General features: G+C 39.8%; 1 protein-coding gene across 1 annotated transcript in view; it reads right to left on the bottom strand.

Moving 5' to 3' along the window:
* The window catches only part of OPN5 (opsin 5), a 28,948-nt gene extending 10,478 nt beyond the window's left edge, over positions 1-18,470 (bottom strand). The window contains exons 1-4 of the mRNA XM_004379536.1: positions 18,341-18,470; positions 13,915-14,034; positions 10,589-10,759; positions 6,667-7,001 (exon numbers count right to left, since the gene is read on the bottom strand). Coding sequence (XP_004379593.1) covers positions 6,667-7,001; positions 10,589-10,759; positions 13,915-14,034; positions 18,341-18,470 — 756 coding nt within the window. The remainder of the gene's footprint in view (positions 1-6,666; positions 7,002-10,588; positions 10,760-13,914; positions 14,035-18,340) is intronic.
* Positions 18,471-18,902: the final 432 nt, after the last annotated feature.

The raw sequence follows: 18,902 nt of genomic DNA, 5'->3' as shown, positions 1-18,902 counted from the left end.
CTACCCCACCCCCAGCATAACCCAAAATATTAAAAATTCCTCAGATATGGAAAGAGGTTCAGCCACTGGCAGCCAAATTAAATCATGAATGTCAACGATGCAAGATCTCTCAGTGGGTTAGCAATCAAGCCAGGCTTGACCCCTAGTTTTAAATTCTTTCCATTATTAGGTCTTTCTGAACATATCCTTCTTCCCTTCAACAAAAGTGTAGTAAGCACTTACCATGTCTGAGGTATTGTGTTAAGTCCTGGGGACACAACATGAACAAAAAGACATGGTAGTTGACTGCACTGCCTTATTGACTAGAGAGAAAGACAGACATTGGACAAATACACACACACACACACACACACACACACACACCCCGAAAATTATGTAATTGTAAATGAAGTGTAAATTATGCCATGTTCTATGAAGGAAATGTAAAGGTTGCAATGAAACATTGTCATAGGAGCACCTGAACTAGAATTTGGGAATGCTTCTCTGGACAACAACATTTAAGCTAAGAACAACTATAAAAAACCACAGGGAAGTTGTTAATTAATTTTTTTTTTTTTTTTTTTAAGCTATACAGTTCAGCTTTCCGACAAACTGCCTTAGAGTCGATATGGGCTTCCTCTCAAGCAGAACCCTTAATGACAAATAACATTTGATGGGCAATAAAGAAAAGGAATCATTTTAGGAAAACAGACCTTTTTGTTTAAAGAGTCTTAAAAGGCTTTGCAATCAACGTGAAAGGATAAAACAAAAAAAAATTCCCATCAGGTATAAAAAGAACAGAGGCACTCATGCTCTGTGACAAATAGAAACATGATGGTCAGGGATCCATGCGTTCATTAAGGGAATTAGATTAACTTACTTTATTCAATTATACATTCATTCAAGCAATCTTGCTTCAGCATCTAGCAGGCAGCAGGCTGTAATGTGCAGTAGTAAACAGGATGCACGGTGCCTGCCCTCACCTAGCTTAAAAATCAGTCGACTCAGGCGACCCCATGTGTGTCTCCATAGGGTTTTCAGTGGCTGATTTTTTTCAGAAGTAGATTGCCAGTCCTTTCTTCTGAGGTGCTTCTGGGTGAACTGGAACTTACCAAAATTTGGATTGCAGCCGAGTGTGTTCACCGTTTGCACCACCAGGGATCCTTCACCCATTTTACTGTCTCGCACAAACAAGCAATGAATGCACGACTCAGTAAAGTATAACAAGTGCTACTAAAGGCAATGAGCCAAGTACTCTGCTGGCCTACAGTCAGGAACTTAAACAAGACAGGAGATCAGGAAGGCTCTCTGGTGGAAATAAGTCTGTGCTAAGGGAAACTACTACCACCTATCTGTCAGTTTGTCATACTGTGGTGGATTTCATGTTGCCGTGATGCTGGAAGCTATGCCACTGGTGTTTCAAATACAAGCAGTGTCACCCATAGTGGGCAGGTTTCAGGGGAGCTTCCAGACTAAGACAGACTAGGAAGAAAGGCCTGGAGATCTACTTCTGGAAATCAGCCAATAAAAACCTAATGGATCACAATAGAACATTGTCTGATTCATTTGTTTTGGACTTGTGATTAGGAAAGACCAATTGCTGGAGGGGAACATCATGTTTGGTGAAGTAGAGGGCCAACGAGGGTGAGGGAACCTCTCCATAAGATGGATTGACGCAACAACTCCAGCCACAAACTGAAATATGCCAGTGATTGCGAAGACGATGTAGGACTGGGCAATGTTTTGTTCTGTAGTACACAAGGTTGCCAAGAGTTGGAGTCAACTCGACAGCAACGAACAACAACAATGGAAATTAAGAGAAATTCAGGTGCCCACAGGATCTGGATACTAACTGTAGACCTGACACATTATATATGATCAATGTGTGCTGAGTGAATGAACGTGAAATATCAACATGTATAGCATAATAATATTTAGAAATTAATCCATGCTTTTCATGTTCCCTACCATCCCCACACTCCCCTTTATTAAAGGCACAGCAAGACTGTTCTAGGTGAAGATTGTGTGAGGATTTTTAGAGCAGAAATGCAAAAACAGATGTAAAACATTCATTTCTCAGCTCCTGAATTTCAAAATTGCCATTTGAAACTTGCGGGAGAGACAATAGTTGAGAGAAAGGGGTTTTAAGTTTAAAAGAAAAGACTTTGAGTATCCACAGCAAAAGGCCTCAAGGATTTGGAACATTCAACTTAATATGTGGCCTATTTAGAGTGATACTCATGGCTATAAGAGTCAGTTTTCCCACCCCAGAGTGAGTGGGTGAAAGGTCTACACCCAGAGATGAGGAAGGATGTCAGAGTAGCTGGTAACTGACCTTGAAAACTTGTCCTGAGCCTACCCCAGTAAGCCAAGCACCCAGGCCAGGGCTGAAGCGGGGAAGCACTAGAACCCTCAATAGGTTTGGGGACATGAGAGCAGAAAATGCATGCCTCACTTCCCAGAGTCCTAGCCAAGCTCCCAATATCCACATGACGGGTTGCAGAAGACGAGTGAAAATGTAGCGTGGAGTGCTGCTGAGCCTAAAGAGGCCTCATAATTGGCACAAGGATGACACAAAGTGACCCATAAGAACCGATGACTAAGAGAAGAAACAAACAAACAAACAAAAAAAACAGCCGCCGTGGAGTTGACTCTGACTCTTGGAGACCCCAGGTGTGTCAGAGAAGAACTGTGCTCCATAGAGTGATCAAAGCTGTGACCTGTCAGAAATAGATCACCAGGCCTTTCTTCAAAGGCACCTCTGGGTGGATTTGAACTGCCAACCTTTTGGTTAGAAGCCAAGAACTTAACCTTTTGCACCACCCCGGGGCACTGTACTAAGAGCAGAGGGAACCATAATATCTCAGTAAATGACAGGGTCAATAAAAGACAACAACCAGACCAGAAGCTCCTACCCAGTGGCACCAGGGACTTTAAAAACTTCCCTGGAATGTATATGTAGTCCTGGTAAAAAAGAGGAAAACCCCTGATCTGATTGAATTTATCCTCATTTTCCTACTTGTTTTACAAGGCCAAACACAGGCATAAAAATAAAATTATGTTGAGTCATAGAAATATAAGGAAAGTCATTTTTTTTTTGCACACCTCTGTTTGTAGTCTGCAAAATTTATAACTGCTACAAAAGTCTTGCAAAACCACCATTTTCTAAAAGAATTAATTAGAGGAAAGCTACAAAATGGAGAAAGGTTTGTAGATGGAAGGCCAATTTTTACCTTGAGGAGAGCTGACTGGCATAATGCAGGCCTGGATAATCATCCAGCTAGGAATAAGCAGAGTACACAAAAAACTAAATGATTTTGATCCTGGAATCCAGGGAGATGGCCTTTAAGTAATAAGCTTTTAGACCAGGCTGCTCTGAAGAACTGAAGCACCAAGTGAATGAGCAAATTGCCAGGTATGACAGGTAATTGAATGGGGTGAAATGGCTTCCAGAAGACTATGAAAAGACCCAGGGTGAGGTTATTTCTACTTACTTTTCTCATTAGGGAAAACTGAGGTGAAATAAAATAGTTGAAAGTTAGTAAAGAAGATGCCACAAAGAAAGTCTTGTTTATTTTTTAATGTGGTTGAATTTTGACTTAAATCTTTGTGCAAATGTGACTTAAATCTTTGTGCAAATATTTTACATTCCTGTTATTTTAATATCAGTTTTATATGTACAAATAAAATATAAACATATTAAGTAATAAGTAATGTCATTTAAAATATGCTAGAAAAACTGTATCTAAATATATCAAAGAAAAGTATACGTATATAACACTGCACTTTCATTTAACATTTCTTCGGTTAATCTGGTCTGAGGTGGCCTGACTATTTGATCTACATAGTCAAGGTCAAGGGGAATGATAACAATAAACCAAATTAATTGGTGTATGCTAAGGAAAGAATAGCCAGCTTTAGAAGCACTGTCTAAAAAAGTTGCCTGCCCTCAAGAACCCACAAAGAGCAAGATGCTAGGATATTCCAAAATGCTAGCTATGAGCAGGTCAAGTTGAGCAACTCAACTAACAGGAGAGAGGATGATGATAACTCAGAGAGACTGGAGAAGGACCTCGTGGGAAGGAGAATTCAGACTCACTTAGCAAGACCAGTGAAATATCTCAAAGCCCATAATATCATTGGGAGAATGGCAAGAAGAGAGAGGAACTTATGTGAAATCTCAGCAGTTTAAGGTAGTGATGTGTCAAATCACGGGGCTGCAAAGTAAACTGAAATCCACATACCAATGTGATGGACGGCACGCTGTTTCTCTGGGTATACCTCCATAATCTTTTGAACGGCGATTTTTTTTTTTTAAATCATGTTTGCATTCTCCCAATGCCTAGCACAGTACCTGGTAGGGTTTGGATGAAATGTAATCCAAGTGGAATTTGGTTTAATTGAATTTGGATTAAAGTTATTTTTAAAAATTGCCGATAAGGACTAAAGGGAAAGCTGGAAATGAAGAAAAACTTAATTCATGCTATTGTGTTTTAAGGAAATATTTTCCTACTTTCAAGTCAATTATAAGATAGAAGTAAATCTTGATTCCTGATTCTGCATTTTTATCCAAGCAGAACTGCTCTATTATTGGGTTATCAGTACAGATTTAGAGTGATGTAAACTTTCCTTAAGGAGCTCTTGCGGCACAACAGTTAAACACTCAGCTGTTAGCCAAAAGGTTGGTGGTTAGACCCCACCCAGTGGCTGCACGAAAGAAAGACCTGGCGATCTCCTCTAATAAGATTACAGTCTAGAAAACCCTACGGGGAAGTTCTACTCTGTCACATGAGGTCACTATGAGTCAAAATCAGCTGGACGGCACCTGACAACAACATCATCAAACCTCCCTCAAAGCTTCCTCTTAACTCAGCATGTGGGGATTGACTGGTACCATCAAGACTTTGTAGTTCAATTATGGAACCAAGAGATCCTCGCATGACCTCAAAAAATTTGCAGTTTGGAGAGAGGAATATCACTGGGACCAAGGCCCTAACTTATTAAGTAGCCTGACTTTCCTGGTGTGGAGGGAACTAGGTTTCTGTGGGTCCTTGAGACCAGTGATCTCCAAAATAGGTTGTGAGCACCCTTGAGGGTGGGGTATCAATCAGCATGATTGATCAGGATACAGGAAGGAGCTTCAATCTACATTTCATATGTATCTTTACAAAATAAATTAGAAATTAGGGTTTGGTAATATTTAATGGGTCCCTGGGTGGTACAAATGGTTAATGCACTCAGCTGCTAACCAAAAGGTTGAAGGTTCAAGTCCACCCAAAATCTCCTTGGAAGAAAGGCCTGGTGATCTACTTGAGAAAAATCAGCTATTGAAAACCCTATGGAGCACAATTCTACTCTGACACACAAGGGATTACTATGAGTTGGATTGATTCCACAGCAACTGGTATAAATACTTAATACAAGCAGTCCCTGAGTTATGAACATCCAACTTACATACAATCTGTAGTTACAAACCAACCCCCATAAAGCCAATTTATTAAAAATTCAAGAAACATACAATGCTTCGTAATAACAAATGGTCGCTACTTTGCACTGTGCATCAAAACATTATTACTATTATTATTATTATATTATCATGTTAAAGATGTTTTCGTGTATCTGGAAGTGTTTCGTTAATGTTTTTATGCACAGAAAGGTAAACTATATACTATATACTAAGACAAACATTTGACTAAATGTTGTTAGATACAAACCGTACTTAACTATTCTGACTTACGTAGAAACTCAAATTAAAGACAGATTTAGGAATGGAACTCGTTTGTAATCTGGGAACTGCGTGTCCTCAGTTTGACGGTATTATCTGTATGTCGTTTATGTTGAATGTATATGCTGAAAATATTTTTTCATCATAAGAGTGAGACATCAAGAACATGTGGAGACTGCTGCTTAGACTTTACCAGGGATTCATTCGTAAAGGCCTTAGAGGGGAAGGAGGAACTATAGTTTCTTAACATCTACTAAGTATCAGGCGACCTTTTATTAACACATTTTATTTCATGGAATCCCCATCACAACTCCATGAGGCAGGTGTTACTATTGTTGTTTCACAAGAGAGGAAATCAACATTCAAAGAAATTAAGTACCTAGCTCTAGGTCACAAATCTAGCAAGTGTCCAGTGATGGGCTTTAAACTCTAATCTGTTTTCAAATTGTGTGCTCGTTTCCTTAAGCACAATATCTAAAGAGTTGCTGACTCTGAAACTAGCTTTTACCAAGGGACCTAATCCTGTAGAAACTGCTCTTGTGTTAAGACAAGCCTCCCATGGGAAAATATACGAGGTACATAATGTGAGGTGGCAGAATGTCCTTAACCAGCCCCACCAAAGTCCATGCAAAACAGTGAAGACTGTGACGCATTTTATGATTCAAAAAAATTACTATTCTTTTTACTAAAATATTTTTTAAGAACCAATAAAACCCTATTCAACAGAGAGATTAAGCCCACAGAATAAGACCCCAATGGATCCGTTGCACAATTTCGGTGGATATTAGAAGTGTGTGTGAGAGAAAGAGAGTGAGAGACAGAGGTAGGTACAAAGGCTTAAACAAATAATTATAAAGTTCAGAGATTCTAAATTCTCCCAGACTCCAACCTTCCCTCTTCTCTTTGCCCTACAAAGTTTCAATTGATCAGAAAACACCTCTGTAAATTATGACTAAAGTTACCTTGGTCAGTTTCATTTCCAGCATGTGGCTGCTATGAATCCGACTGTCAAAATGAGCTATTTCTTTGGAGGAGGACTTAACCTTGGCAATGATCTTCACGTAGGAAAACACAATCACAGCCGTTGGGAGCAAGAGGCAGAAGAAGAGGATGTTCAGGATGAAAATCTGGCCCCCAACGGAGGCCTGGGCCAGCCACCAGTCCAGGGTGCACGATGTTCCGAAGGGCTCAGGAGCATAGTCCCCCAGACCTACCAAGGGCATGGTGGTCCAGAAGGAAGCATAGGCCCAGATGACAGCCAGGCAGATGTAGGCGTGCTTTCTTTTCAGCCAAACCCCTGGAGGTGGAAGAAAACCATTACCAGGATACAATCTGCCCTACACCCAAATGCCTCCCCCTCGCTATATAAAATTCCACCACCAAAGATTTATTCCTTTGCATTCTGGGAGAAGTAAGTGAATAACTGAAGCCTGGGGGAGAATGGAGTGAAAGAGGAGAAGTTCCAGAGCTTGGGCCTTTCTCCAGGAGAATAAAACTTGAAGAGATTTCACAGGGAAGATTTTCTCTAGGCATCTGGAGCCTTGTGAGGGGGCAGTGACAAAAGCTGGGGAAGGAGACAGTGTAAAGGTAAAAGGATACTGAAGACAACCTTGGGGAAGCATCTGGAATGACCTTGGAGATCCTAGCCAACATTTGAGGTCAATTGGTAAACTATAAGAACCAAGTCAAAAAAAAAAAGCTCCTGTTAGTAGGTCATCCAAGGTAGAATTCTTTACGGTAGGAAAGAAACGATAAGATATTCCTTGTGTCTTTAAAATACCCTTCTTCCAAAAAGTTTGTATGTCTTTAATCTCAGTTGTCTTCCTAAGAACTTGCCAACTGGGGGTTGGTGGCCCATGACAATAACTGTACGTTGTGATGTTAAAGAGATTGGCTCAGCATGGTGATTTGTAGAGCAGATTTCGCATCTTCAAATGCTACAAAAAACAACAGTCGAGCTCACATAGCCACAGTGGGAGAGGCAGAGAATCTAAGTGTCATGTTCTGCAAAAGTAATTCCATGAAAATTTCTTTCTAGTTCTTCAGAAAGAAAACAAAAACAAACAAAAAAAAAAAACGAGCTCTGTTTTTCAACACTAGTTTCTACTAACCAAAAGAAAATTTCAAGAGAAAGAAACAGTGTGATCATCTAAGAACAGCGGAAAAGCACTAGTGGTCATTTGCCAAAACAACCCCCAAAGACAGGCTGGTCTGATGTGCTGCTGCAGCCCACACAGGAGATTCCTCCACACCGCACTTGCCACCTCCAACAAAGAGGGTCGGGAAGTAACTCCTTCCTTACTGCCTTGGATTTGTGTTGTTGTTGTTATTCCGACTTATGGCCGTCCCATGTGCTGCAGAGTAGAACCGCTCCATAGGGTTTTCAATGGCTGCGCCCTTTCAGATGCAAATTGCCAAACTTTCAGCTAGTAGTCAAGTAACTATTTGTGCCACCCAGCCACCTTCTTGGTTTTGTAGAAATAGCAAATATATATGATATATATCAAAATGTATTAGATAAAAGCTAAATGATTTCTTCAACATCATCTCAGGGTCTGCCTCTCTTTAGTGCAGTGTGAGGTTTGGGAAGTCAGTTAGGGCTAATTCTTCTAATTTCTAGTATTTGCCTTTGTTCATGAAACCTTCCTAAACATCCAAGTTCTTAGCAATAAAATGGAGGAAACAAGACTATATTGCTTACAGGTTTTGATGGGGGTTAAATAAGATCATCTAAGGGATCTGCTTTGCAAATTACAAAGTCCTACATTCGCATGAATTTTTACTCCTACATTAGTTTGTCTTGTTTAGTTCTAACAAGGAATATAACAGATTGTTTCTACACTCTATTGTCTCCATTCTTTCAAACACACGGCATTTTATGTCAAAAAAGGTAAATTTCTCAAGCCCAGCCAGATAGGGGTAGCAATTATGTGGTCACAATATATGTCAGCTCTTGATGGTCTATAATAACAGGTAAAACATTGGCACGGATAATCACGTAGAGGTATAAGAATGTGCATAGGCATACGTATAAGCATTTATGGTTAGGGTTACTTGGTGAGGTGTTTTATACTTACGTTTGAGTATGGTGAAAGGCTGTCAAGTACAGGAGGGAGTAGATTAGTAGATTGGTTCTGTGTTGCTCCAGAAGTCAGAACTAGGACCAATGGGTGGAGGTTACTGGGAGGCAGTTTTGTCTCAATATAAGGAATAACATTGTGACAATGAGAGCAGACCAATCAGCGAATGGGCTGCCTTGTGCAGTAGTAAGCTCCCCGTCACTGGTCCCTGGAATTACTCAAGAAGAGGCCAAGTGGCCACCTGTCAGGGATGCCTTAAAACAGTTTACCACAATTACATGGGAGAAAGGTCTACATGCCCTAAGCGATTGTCTAACTCCAACATTCTAGGACACTGTTTGGAGGGGTTTATAATGCTTCAACTAAAGTGATGAAACCATACTATCCAGATTCAATTTTAGAAGAAACTGGAAAATATATATAATTCCCATATGATATTATGCCCTTCAATGATTCTGGAGTGGGCAGCATCAGCTCTTTAATGGATAAAAAGCCGAAACTCAAGAAAATATTTTAAAAGCACAGACATCAAGGTTTAGTATCCCTCAAACATTCCCAGGAAGTTGAACTTCTTGCTTTCTCTTTTATAAAATCTATAGTTAAATTCAGTATGTATTTAATTATAAAAAGTAGATGGTATGATAAAAAATGAGTGTGTAGAAAGAATTTGACTCTGATGTCATCCAGAATATGTATAATTGCGTATTTTTTATCTCAATGGAAATTTTGACTTAAGGGATCTGCTGTTTCTATTGGAAGCTTTAAATGTTTGGAAAAGGAAATGCAAGTTAAAAAAGAAAAATCAGTTCTGGATCATGAAGTTGGTGGTCTGTGGTCCCTCACCCCATCCATAGTTTCCTTGTGGTTTAGAGACTGTAACCTATTCATTCATAAAGGAAAATTCTGCCACACTGAGAATGTCAAGTCGACTTGACCTTTCCCCTTCACCCTCCTGTCCATGCTCTAACCCATGGTCGCAACCACTCTGATTGACAAATGTTGTAAAACCCCAACAAGGCAGTTTTATCCAGGGGAAATTAATGCTATTCTCTGGTTGCACTGGGTTCTCAATATTAAATTTAAAGGCCCAAATGCCACTCTTTCAGGTTCCGTAGATTCCCAGAACCCCGAGAAGCAGAAGAATAAAAATTATTTTTAACATGTAGAATGTTCTAATCATTAAAAAAAAAAGTCTCTGAAAAAATGTTGTTATTGCTGCCTCACCAATGTTCTTAGTCACTGATCTACAATTAATTTTCTACCTACAGTTACCACCAAAAAATGTTGAGCAATATTCCTGTGTGTCCTTTCATGCAGGTACAGTTACATGGCTCTCTAACGTAAATGTGATCCTTCTTTGAAATGCTTCATCTCTAAAACCACTGGGAACCTTAGTCTTTGAGGACATTTATAAACATCTTTTCTTATAATTACACTTCATATTTGGGGAACCAGTTAAGCATCTTGGACCTGACATCTTTTCAAAGCATTCTACCTCTTTTGTTTGCTTGGCAAAACATGGTAGAAGCTTCCACACTTTATACAAGGAAATGATACTTTTTTAAAGCATTGTAACTAAACACCAGACATTATTTTAAAAAGTATGATTGAAAGAAACCTACGTTGACAGGGGTTCAAAACCTTAAGCAATGTTAGAACAAGAAGGCTATAAATAGAAACACTCTTGGTCTCTGAGGTTAGTAATCATTTTTGTTTATTACCAAGTGTAAATAAAGCATGTACAGCTCTGACACTCAATCCACCTAGCTTTTCCTATCAGGGAACGAGAAACCTTCCTACTTACCATAAGATAAATAGCAGATTTTCAGGTATCGATCCAGGCTGACAGCAGTCATGGTAATAAGGCTTCCACAGCCAAAGAAAAATCCAGCCCAGCCATACCAGCGGCAGCCAATCCAGCCAAACACCCAGCGGTGACAGAAGCAAGAGATGATTATGAAAGGTTTGCCTACAACTAGAGCGCCAAGCAATGTGTCAGGGAAGTGTCCCTCCAGTTAAAATTTCCCCACCCACCTCAACTCACCAGGCCCTCCCTCCTCGCCCTGTGAACACACACACATGCACTTCCACACAAGCTTCATTATACAAAATTTCTGGGTTAATAAAATTACAAAGTATTCTCTGAATAAACTGAGTTTGAAGCTACCCAGAGAAGTTTTCAGATAGCCAAAGATAGAGAAATGACATAATAGAAAGAAGTGTGTTTGTTTGAAGTTATTGTTACGATAAAGAACTGTCTTGAAGAGGTGTAGCTAGGAAGCAAAAGAAATGTGATTTCAGTGGGCCGTGACAATTAGCTGCTGTGCCTGGGATCTTGAATAAAAAAACAGTTGCCATAGAGTGGATTCTGACTCATGGCAACCCCATGTGTGTCATAGTAGAATGGTATTCCACGTTGTTTTCTCCATAACTGATTTTTCAGAAGTAGATAGTCAAGCCTTTCTTCCAAAGTGCCTCTAGGTAGACTCGAACTTCCAGTTTTTCGGATAGCAGTTGAGCAACTAACCATTTGGCAAATGCTATTTTAAGCTTGCTTCTAAAGCAGAGCTTTTGATGAACTTTTGGAATATCATATAGATTGCCTCTCTCTCTTCCACTTAGTAGGTTCCTTTGAATCCTGGCTACACATCTGAAGCCCTGGAAGAGTTGTTTTGTTTTATGATGTTTTAAATATCAGTGCACAGGGCTCCAAGCCCCAGATAATTCTGATACAACTGAACTGGGGTGATCCCAGGCATCAATACACACACTCACATATATATACACACACGTATATACATATATATACATACACATATATGTATGTGTGTACATATGTATATATATTAAACTCCCCAGGTGATTCTAGTATGTATCCAAGGTTGTGAGCCATTGGTATTTAGCCAAGTATTTAGATGCAATATACCTGGTCTCTAGCATCTGTGTCCTCAAGTTTTTTAATGGAATATAGTTGACCAAGAAAAAAATAAAACAGACATAAAATTTTTAAGGTTTATTGAACAAGAAAAGTATATTAGAGATGCTCAAAAGTTCTAAGAATGATCTGGTTCATCAGAGGAAGCAGTCACATGGAAGAAAATGCTTTCTGGTAAATTACTCTAAAGACATGTATAATAAGTTGGTTTGTGCAATTCTAGAGCAGACTTGCTTGGTTGAAAGCATTTTCAATGTATCAGACTAATCAGAGACATTTTTATTTAAGCCTAGTCTAATTTAGTCTTAAACATCAGCCTCATATTATTCACTGGTGAAGGATGTGGCTGAAACGGCAGGTTTCATTCAACCATTTTACGTTCAGTACCAGGAAGAGAACATTCCGGGACCAGCAGAGTAAGCGGACCGAGAAAGCTATCATTCATGTTGCGACATCGCCATCGTGTGGCAATCTGCAAAATGGCAGCCGTTTTTGCAGCCTGGTAAATTCCCTGGAGCTCCGCCTGGCTATTCCCACAGAGGAAACCCTGGAGGCATAGCGGTTAAGAGCTACAACTGCTAGCCCAAAGGTCAGCAGTTCGAATCCACCAGGTGCTCCTTGGAAACTCTATGGGGCAGTTCTACCCCTTACCTATAGGGTCACTATGAGTCGGCATTGACACGACGGCAATGGGTTTGGGTTTTTTTATTTTCGCAGAAAGGGGCCTGACGTGTCAGGCTCTTCTTAACAGTGTGTATGCATTTCCCATAAGAGCTTGTGACGTTTAAGCCTGCCCAAGCTGAGTAAAGCCTGCCTGAAGAACCAAAGCCATCCAAATTCTCAGTAAGAGGTCATCACATCTACTGCTGTGGGACAAATAGTGACTCAATAGGCAGAGGCTTATTGGGCCTAGTTTTTAGAGATGGACAAAACGACGTGAAAATCCATTTGCAAAGACAGAAACAAATATCAGAATCCATTTTTAAAGACAGACTTTAGATGTTTCCAGTGGAAAGAGCAGTTGATGTCTGTTGCTCAAATGCAATTTCCCCAACCCTAATAACCGAAGAGGTCCCTGGGTGGTGTAAACGGTTTGCATTTGACTGCTAACCTAAAGGTTGGTGGTTTGAACCTACCCAGTGGCAATACAGAGGAAAGACCTGGTGATCTGCTTCCATAAAGATCACAGCAATGAAAACTCAAAGGAGCACAGGGGATCGCCAGGGGTTGGAATCCACTCAATGGCAATGGGCTTGTTTATTTGTTTTTTAATAATCTAAGACAGTATGCTAAATACCAGAATGTTGGGGCCAAAGACACATTAGAGTGCATCTAGGCAACCCTGAAATTTTATAGATAAAAGCAAAGCAAGGTGACTTCTCCAAAACCATCATTTTTTTTTTAAAGGCATTACAGTTGAAGAGAAATTTTATTTCATTCCTCCTTGCTGGGTTATCAGAGAGGCAAAAGAAGCAGGAAAAAATCCAGTGGTTCTCAGTTTTAGCTACCCATTAAACGTACCTAGAAATTCTAATGCCCAGGTCACACTCTTAACCAACCAAATGAAAATCTCTGAATATGGAGCCCAGGCATGAGTATTTACAGACCATCCCTAAGTGATTTTTTGTGAAGCCAAGTTTAAGAACCACTAAACTAGAAGCTTCCTATAGTTGCGATCAGTCCATAAGTCACACCTAAATGCACCGTTACCAGGACAGCTCTTCTCTTGTCCTATACTCACCTTTCAGACTGTCTGAGCCCACCTGGGCCATCATTTACCCTTCAAGACCCATCCATGTTCGTTCTAACCAATTTCTACAATAAGGGTGGGAGGAGTGTAATGGAGCTCAAAACAGTGATCTGCAACTGCATGTAAGTTTCTGTCTTCTGAATCATCTAGCCTGCTACACTTTGAGCTGCCTAAAGTATCATGTATTATTCCAAAATTTATCTTTAGCATCTAACATGCCTGGCACATAGAAAGGACTCAATAAATGTTGAATGAATAAATAAATCTGGCCAAGTAACACTCCGTGCACTTAATCACAAACTCAGTAAGTATGATTTGTAAAGGGAGAAGAGAAAGAGAGTGAGGGGAGGGGGGTATGGAGGAGGGCAGGTAGTGATCTCTGAGCCACTGAATAATTTAGAAAAGGGAATACTTCAAACCCACAAAGAAGAAACAGTTGTGTTACCTGAAATCCCCAGATCACAGACTGCTAAATTGATAGTCATTATTTCAGCAGGTCTCAGCTTCTTCTTTCCTCTACAAGACATATAAAGGACATACCCATTTCCAAATGTGGACAGAATCCCTACAAGGAAAAATATAAATTCCCATCATTAAAACTAGATTTAGACTTTGATATGAAACCCTTGTCAATTTCAAAAAATTGACACTCTAAATAAAAGTCTCAATTAAGAAGATGGAAGAAAAGACATGAGTTGTGAGTGGCAGGCAGTGGGTCGCCTCCAAAGGGCTAGGAGGCAGAGGTTACGAGACTGAACTTACCCAGGAGAAGGAATCACTAACTTCCCAGTGAAGCTCAGGAGGGTGTGGGAATCCTGGTGGTCAGTTCATATACTGGCCCCCCAGGGTAGAGTATTTTTTGTAGCCATTTTTTGTGGATTATTGGCTTTATAGAACTCCCTCCCTCTGATAAGTAGGGTTAGCCCCTTGGAGCTTGATAAATTCTGAAGATGAAGAGGTCCAAACCAAACCAGGTGCCTTCACTATCCCTGTGGACACCTGAGGGAGCACCAGCATTCAGGAGAGGCAGGAGAGCAAGTATGGGCCAGCATGACCCCTGCAAAGAAAGGGGCCTCCCCTGGAGACGGATCCAGGATACCTGCCTCCTGTGGACACATGGACCCTGTGTGGCTGGTAGACAGGACAGCCTTAGGCTGCTACTGGACTAGGTATCAAAGAGAAGTGGGTGAAAATTGATAATATGGGCTCTCCCCGTCCCACCAAAGGGAGAGAAAGTGACCCTCAACCCACCAAACCTACCAACAATGACATAAATGTCTTCCCACCTTTTTATATCCTTTTATTAACAACTAATTGACTGGCATTATAATGTAACTATTTAAAGGTTCCTACAAACCCAGTTTAAATCCAAAAAGACCCAATCCCTACTGACTGTATTTAAGAAAAGAATACACCTACTTCCATAGCTTAACATGTAGAGTAGATTTCTTCAGGAATTCTTGCTTCATAGTGTAGCTGTGTATAAATGAGAATCTGGTACAGCTGCCTTTAGTAGTAAGGAATAAGGAGAGTATTAACAGAGAAACCCAGAGTTTTCTATTTTAACTTCTACTTCTCCACCACAATTCATTTTAGGGACAAGGAAAGGGATGTGTGTTTCAGCTGATGGTATGAGACCACCAGGAACTAACTGCATTGTGCTCTTAGGAAATTCTGACTCCCTGGAGTCAGTGCTACATAATGGCTCATTAAAACCTCTTCAGCTCTCTTAAGGCAGAAAATGAGAAAAATAGAAAAGATTATGGAGTTCTAAAAACAAAGCTACTAAAATGAAACTTGTGTCTCATTAAAGGAAATCAGCTAGCAAGGTACACTGGGAAAGTAGAATGTGAAAGCATGGCTTAAAAATTTATAAACCAATGCCACCTATTTTGTATCCAAAAAGAAATTAAAAGCAATAAGTATGCATAGGCTCTCGATACACGAGGTTCGTTTAAACACTCTTTACTTTTGGCTCACAGTCCACATCTTGCTTTGTCTGTCCGCATTTCGTTTGAGGTTATTCATTTTCTTAATTTTCCTTTCTTGAATTTTCTTTACTAGCTCTGCTTCATAGGGCTTCACCGAGTACCCAAAGCATGATCCAAATCGTCAAGTGTCGATTAAGTGTCTGCAGATTTTTCACTTTCTAAACCCGCAGGAAATTGTAGGTCAGGGTCAACTGGAGCCCTGGAGGCACAATGGTTAAACTCCGGGCTGCTAACCGGAAGTTCAGCAGTTCAAACCCACCAATGGCTCTGCGGTAGAAAAGACCTGGAGATCTGCTCCCATGAGGATTTCAGCCTAAGAAACCCTACGGGGCAGTTCTACTCTGTCCTATAGGGTTACTATGAATCAGAATGGACTTGAGGGCACACAGCAAAAACAACAGGTTAAGTGTCAAAAGAAGGCGAATTTATTTTTAATACTAGTTGAAGGAAAGCATCATTAAGAAGTCAATAACTGAAAGAGGTGGAATATTTCTAGCTTATTAAAATGTTGAATCTTTCTATCAATAGGAAAATATTAAAACCTCATATATAGATTGTTGATAAACTAAATAAAAGCGTGGAGAGTTGAGAATGGGTGTCTGATTTATTTTACCTCTATTTTTCGCCTATAACAGCATTATGTTTTCATTTTCCAGAGCTCCCTAAGACTTCTAGTATTCAACAACACTCACCAAGTATATTGTTCGTTCTACCCCAGTTCCTTAAAAGGGAGCTGGGCCCACCCACAGAAACCTACCCTAGAAGAAGGTGAAAACACAGCCCAAGCCTGAGCACCAGACCCAGGATGAGTCCAGATCCCTCCAGCTGGTCCTCACCCCACTCTGGATCACTGTTCTATAATGTCCATCTGACCCACCATTAGCTCCCTGATCACTTGATAAAACCAAAGCCAAACCAGTCGCTGTGGAGTTAATTTCGACTCATGGTGACCCCGTGTGTATCAGAGTAGAACTGTGCTCCATAGGGTTTTCAATGGCTGGTTTTTCAGAAGTAGATCACCAGGTCTTTCTTCCGAGACACCTGTGGGTGGACTTGAACCTCCAACCTTTCCGTAAACAGCTGAACACATTAACTGCTTGCTCCACCCAGGGGCTCCAATTTACCTGATACACCCCTTGTCATGTGACTATTTTTGGACCTGAATTTCTGGCTCCATCTCAGCATGCTTGTTTGATTAAGCATTTTCCTTCTAACCCCACATGCATCAGTGAGACAGTCTGCTAATCCCCACCCACCCACTCTGGTTGCCTCTCTTCCTCCATTTCCTTATGCCTGGGTGGGGAGTGCACTAATATTTCTCCCAATTTTGTGCCCCCTGGAGAAATCTGTCAGGTTAAAGATTATGCTTTTTAATTTATTCTTTGCAATTGATTGAGACAAATTAAGATGCCTACTTTTGTGTCTTTTCTAGTAATTGAAAGTGTTTAAGCTTAATAAAAATGCAACGTGGATTTTACTAAAACAAAATCCCCAACCCAACAGTTTGCCTGTTTTGTTCACATCAGCTTAAACAGTGGAATAGAGTGGACACTTTATGTATATTTGTGCTTAAGAGGACATGGAGTCTGTTTGTAAGAAATAGAATTTAAAGAAGACATTAACTAATAATAAAGACACCCTTGGAATCACTTTGCAGAAGAATTTCTGATTCAATCTAGTAGATTCCTTTTGCCTCAAACTCTGGCCATAGAGGACTCTCAAAACCATTCTAATGAGTTTTACTAATTTTAGGAGGTTAAATGAAATTCTTAGCCAGCAATAAATAAATAGATACAGAGAGAGAAAGAAAGAGCGCTTCACTCAACATCTGACATGTCTGAAAATATTAAAGGCAGACACACCTAAAGATATAACCCACCTGCATGTTGATTTTCTAAATTTAAAACAACAATTTTAAATGCAAGAAAAATATTGTGGTTAAATCCTAATTGTCTAGATTAGTGCTGTCAAACAGAAATTTAATGTAAACCAGAAATGCGAGCCACATATGTATTTTTTTATTTTTCTTGTAGGCACAATAAAATAAAAATAAATAAGTAAAATAATTTTGATAATATGCTTTTTTAACCTATTATAACCAGAAAATTCTGGGTTCAAAAATTATTAATAAGCTATTTTATATTACTTTTTTTTGGTACTAAGTCTTCAATATCCAGTATGTATTGTACATCAGAGCTTATATCAATTTGGAAAAGTCACAGTTCACGTGCTCAGTAGCTGCTAGTGGCCACCACATTGGATGGCACAGATTTGGCAGCAGATCTACCACATTGTGGATTATGCTCAAAAGGTTTTTGGACCTTGGACTGACTTCTATTTATCACCAATATATTTTCTCAACTCTCATAAAAATCACTTAGGTATACCGTCGTAATACAACTTAATTTTTAGGTAATCTCAGTCACTAAAGCACTAGTCAAGAGTTCCCTCAACTGAAAAGAAGAGGCTGAACTAGATGATTCCTAAGGTCCCTTCTCAGTCTCAAATCTATGATTCTATCAAAAGCATTTTTTTAAAAAGCCTCTATTTAAATGAGATATTATTACCATTAACTTTGTTATTTAGAAGCTAAACCTCTTACCAAAGTAACCAAAATGCAATTTATTTCAAGATGAATTATTTTGCTGTAAAAGTTCTTCAGATGATCGATGGCATATGTGTAATAATAAAATAATAAAGAGATGTTTCCAAGAACCATTTATTGAACTCCATAATGCCATCGCTATCTACTGTCTTCTGTCCGTTCTCCACCTCCACTAAAAATATCCACGTCATGTTGGAATTTTTGTGCCAAATCACTGTGTCAGCCCATGAATTTTCTAGTTGCAGCCTTTGAACAGAAGACTTAAGGAAGCTTACCAATTATTGTTAGATAAAAGCCAGCCACTAAGTCTGCTTCCCAGGAAAGTTTAGATGTAAAGGGATCCCCATCTTGAAGGTACTGTGGAAGGCGGTCATCCTGGGGCAGAGCAGTGTGGTTTAAAGTCATGTCGTCCACAAGCCACCAGGGCATCTGAAAAGCAAATCAGTGCAGATCTCAAAAGACCTGAACAAGCCAACTTGAACCATCTTATAGTCACGTCTCTTGCTTTATAACAAAAAACAAGTTCCCAGGACCATGCTCGATCCTCTAATAACTGTTGACGATTTTAACAATTTTCTGTACTAATCCAAATATGTCAATACTTACATGAGACCTCTACTGTAAAAACTCATGTAAAAGTTTACAACAAAAAGAAACAATATTTGTTGGTTATGAGGGATGGGAGGGGTGGGGGGGACTAAATAGACAGTAGGTAAGTGGTAACTTTGGTGAAGTGTGAGACAGTACTCAATACTGGGGAAGCCAGCACAACTTGTACAAGGAAAGGTCATGGAAGCTCCATAGACACAACCAAACTCCCTGAGGGACTGAATTGCT

This window comes from Trichechus manatus, unplaced genomic scaffold (genome assembly GCF_000243295.1).
Source record: "Trichechus manatus latirostris isolate Lorelei unplaced genomic scaffold, TriManLat1.0 scaffold00065, whole genome shotgun sequence".
Taxonomy (NCBI): Eukaryota; Metazoa; Chordata; class Mammalia; order Sirenia; family Trichechidae; genus Trichechus; species Trichechus manatus.
Note: the sequence above shows the minus strand (reverse complement) of the source record. Positions and strands in the feature narration are given on the sequence as shown.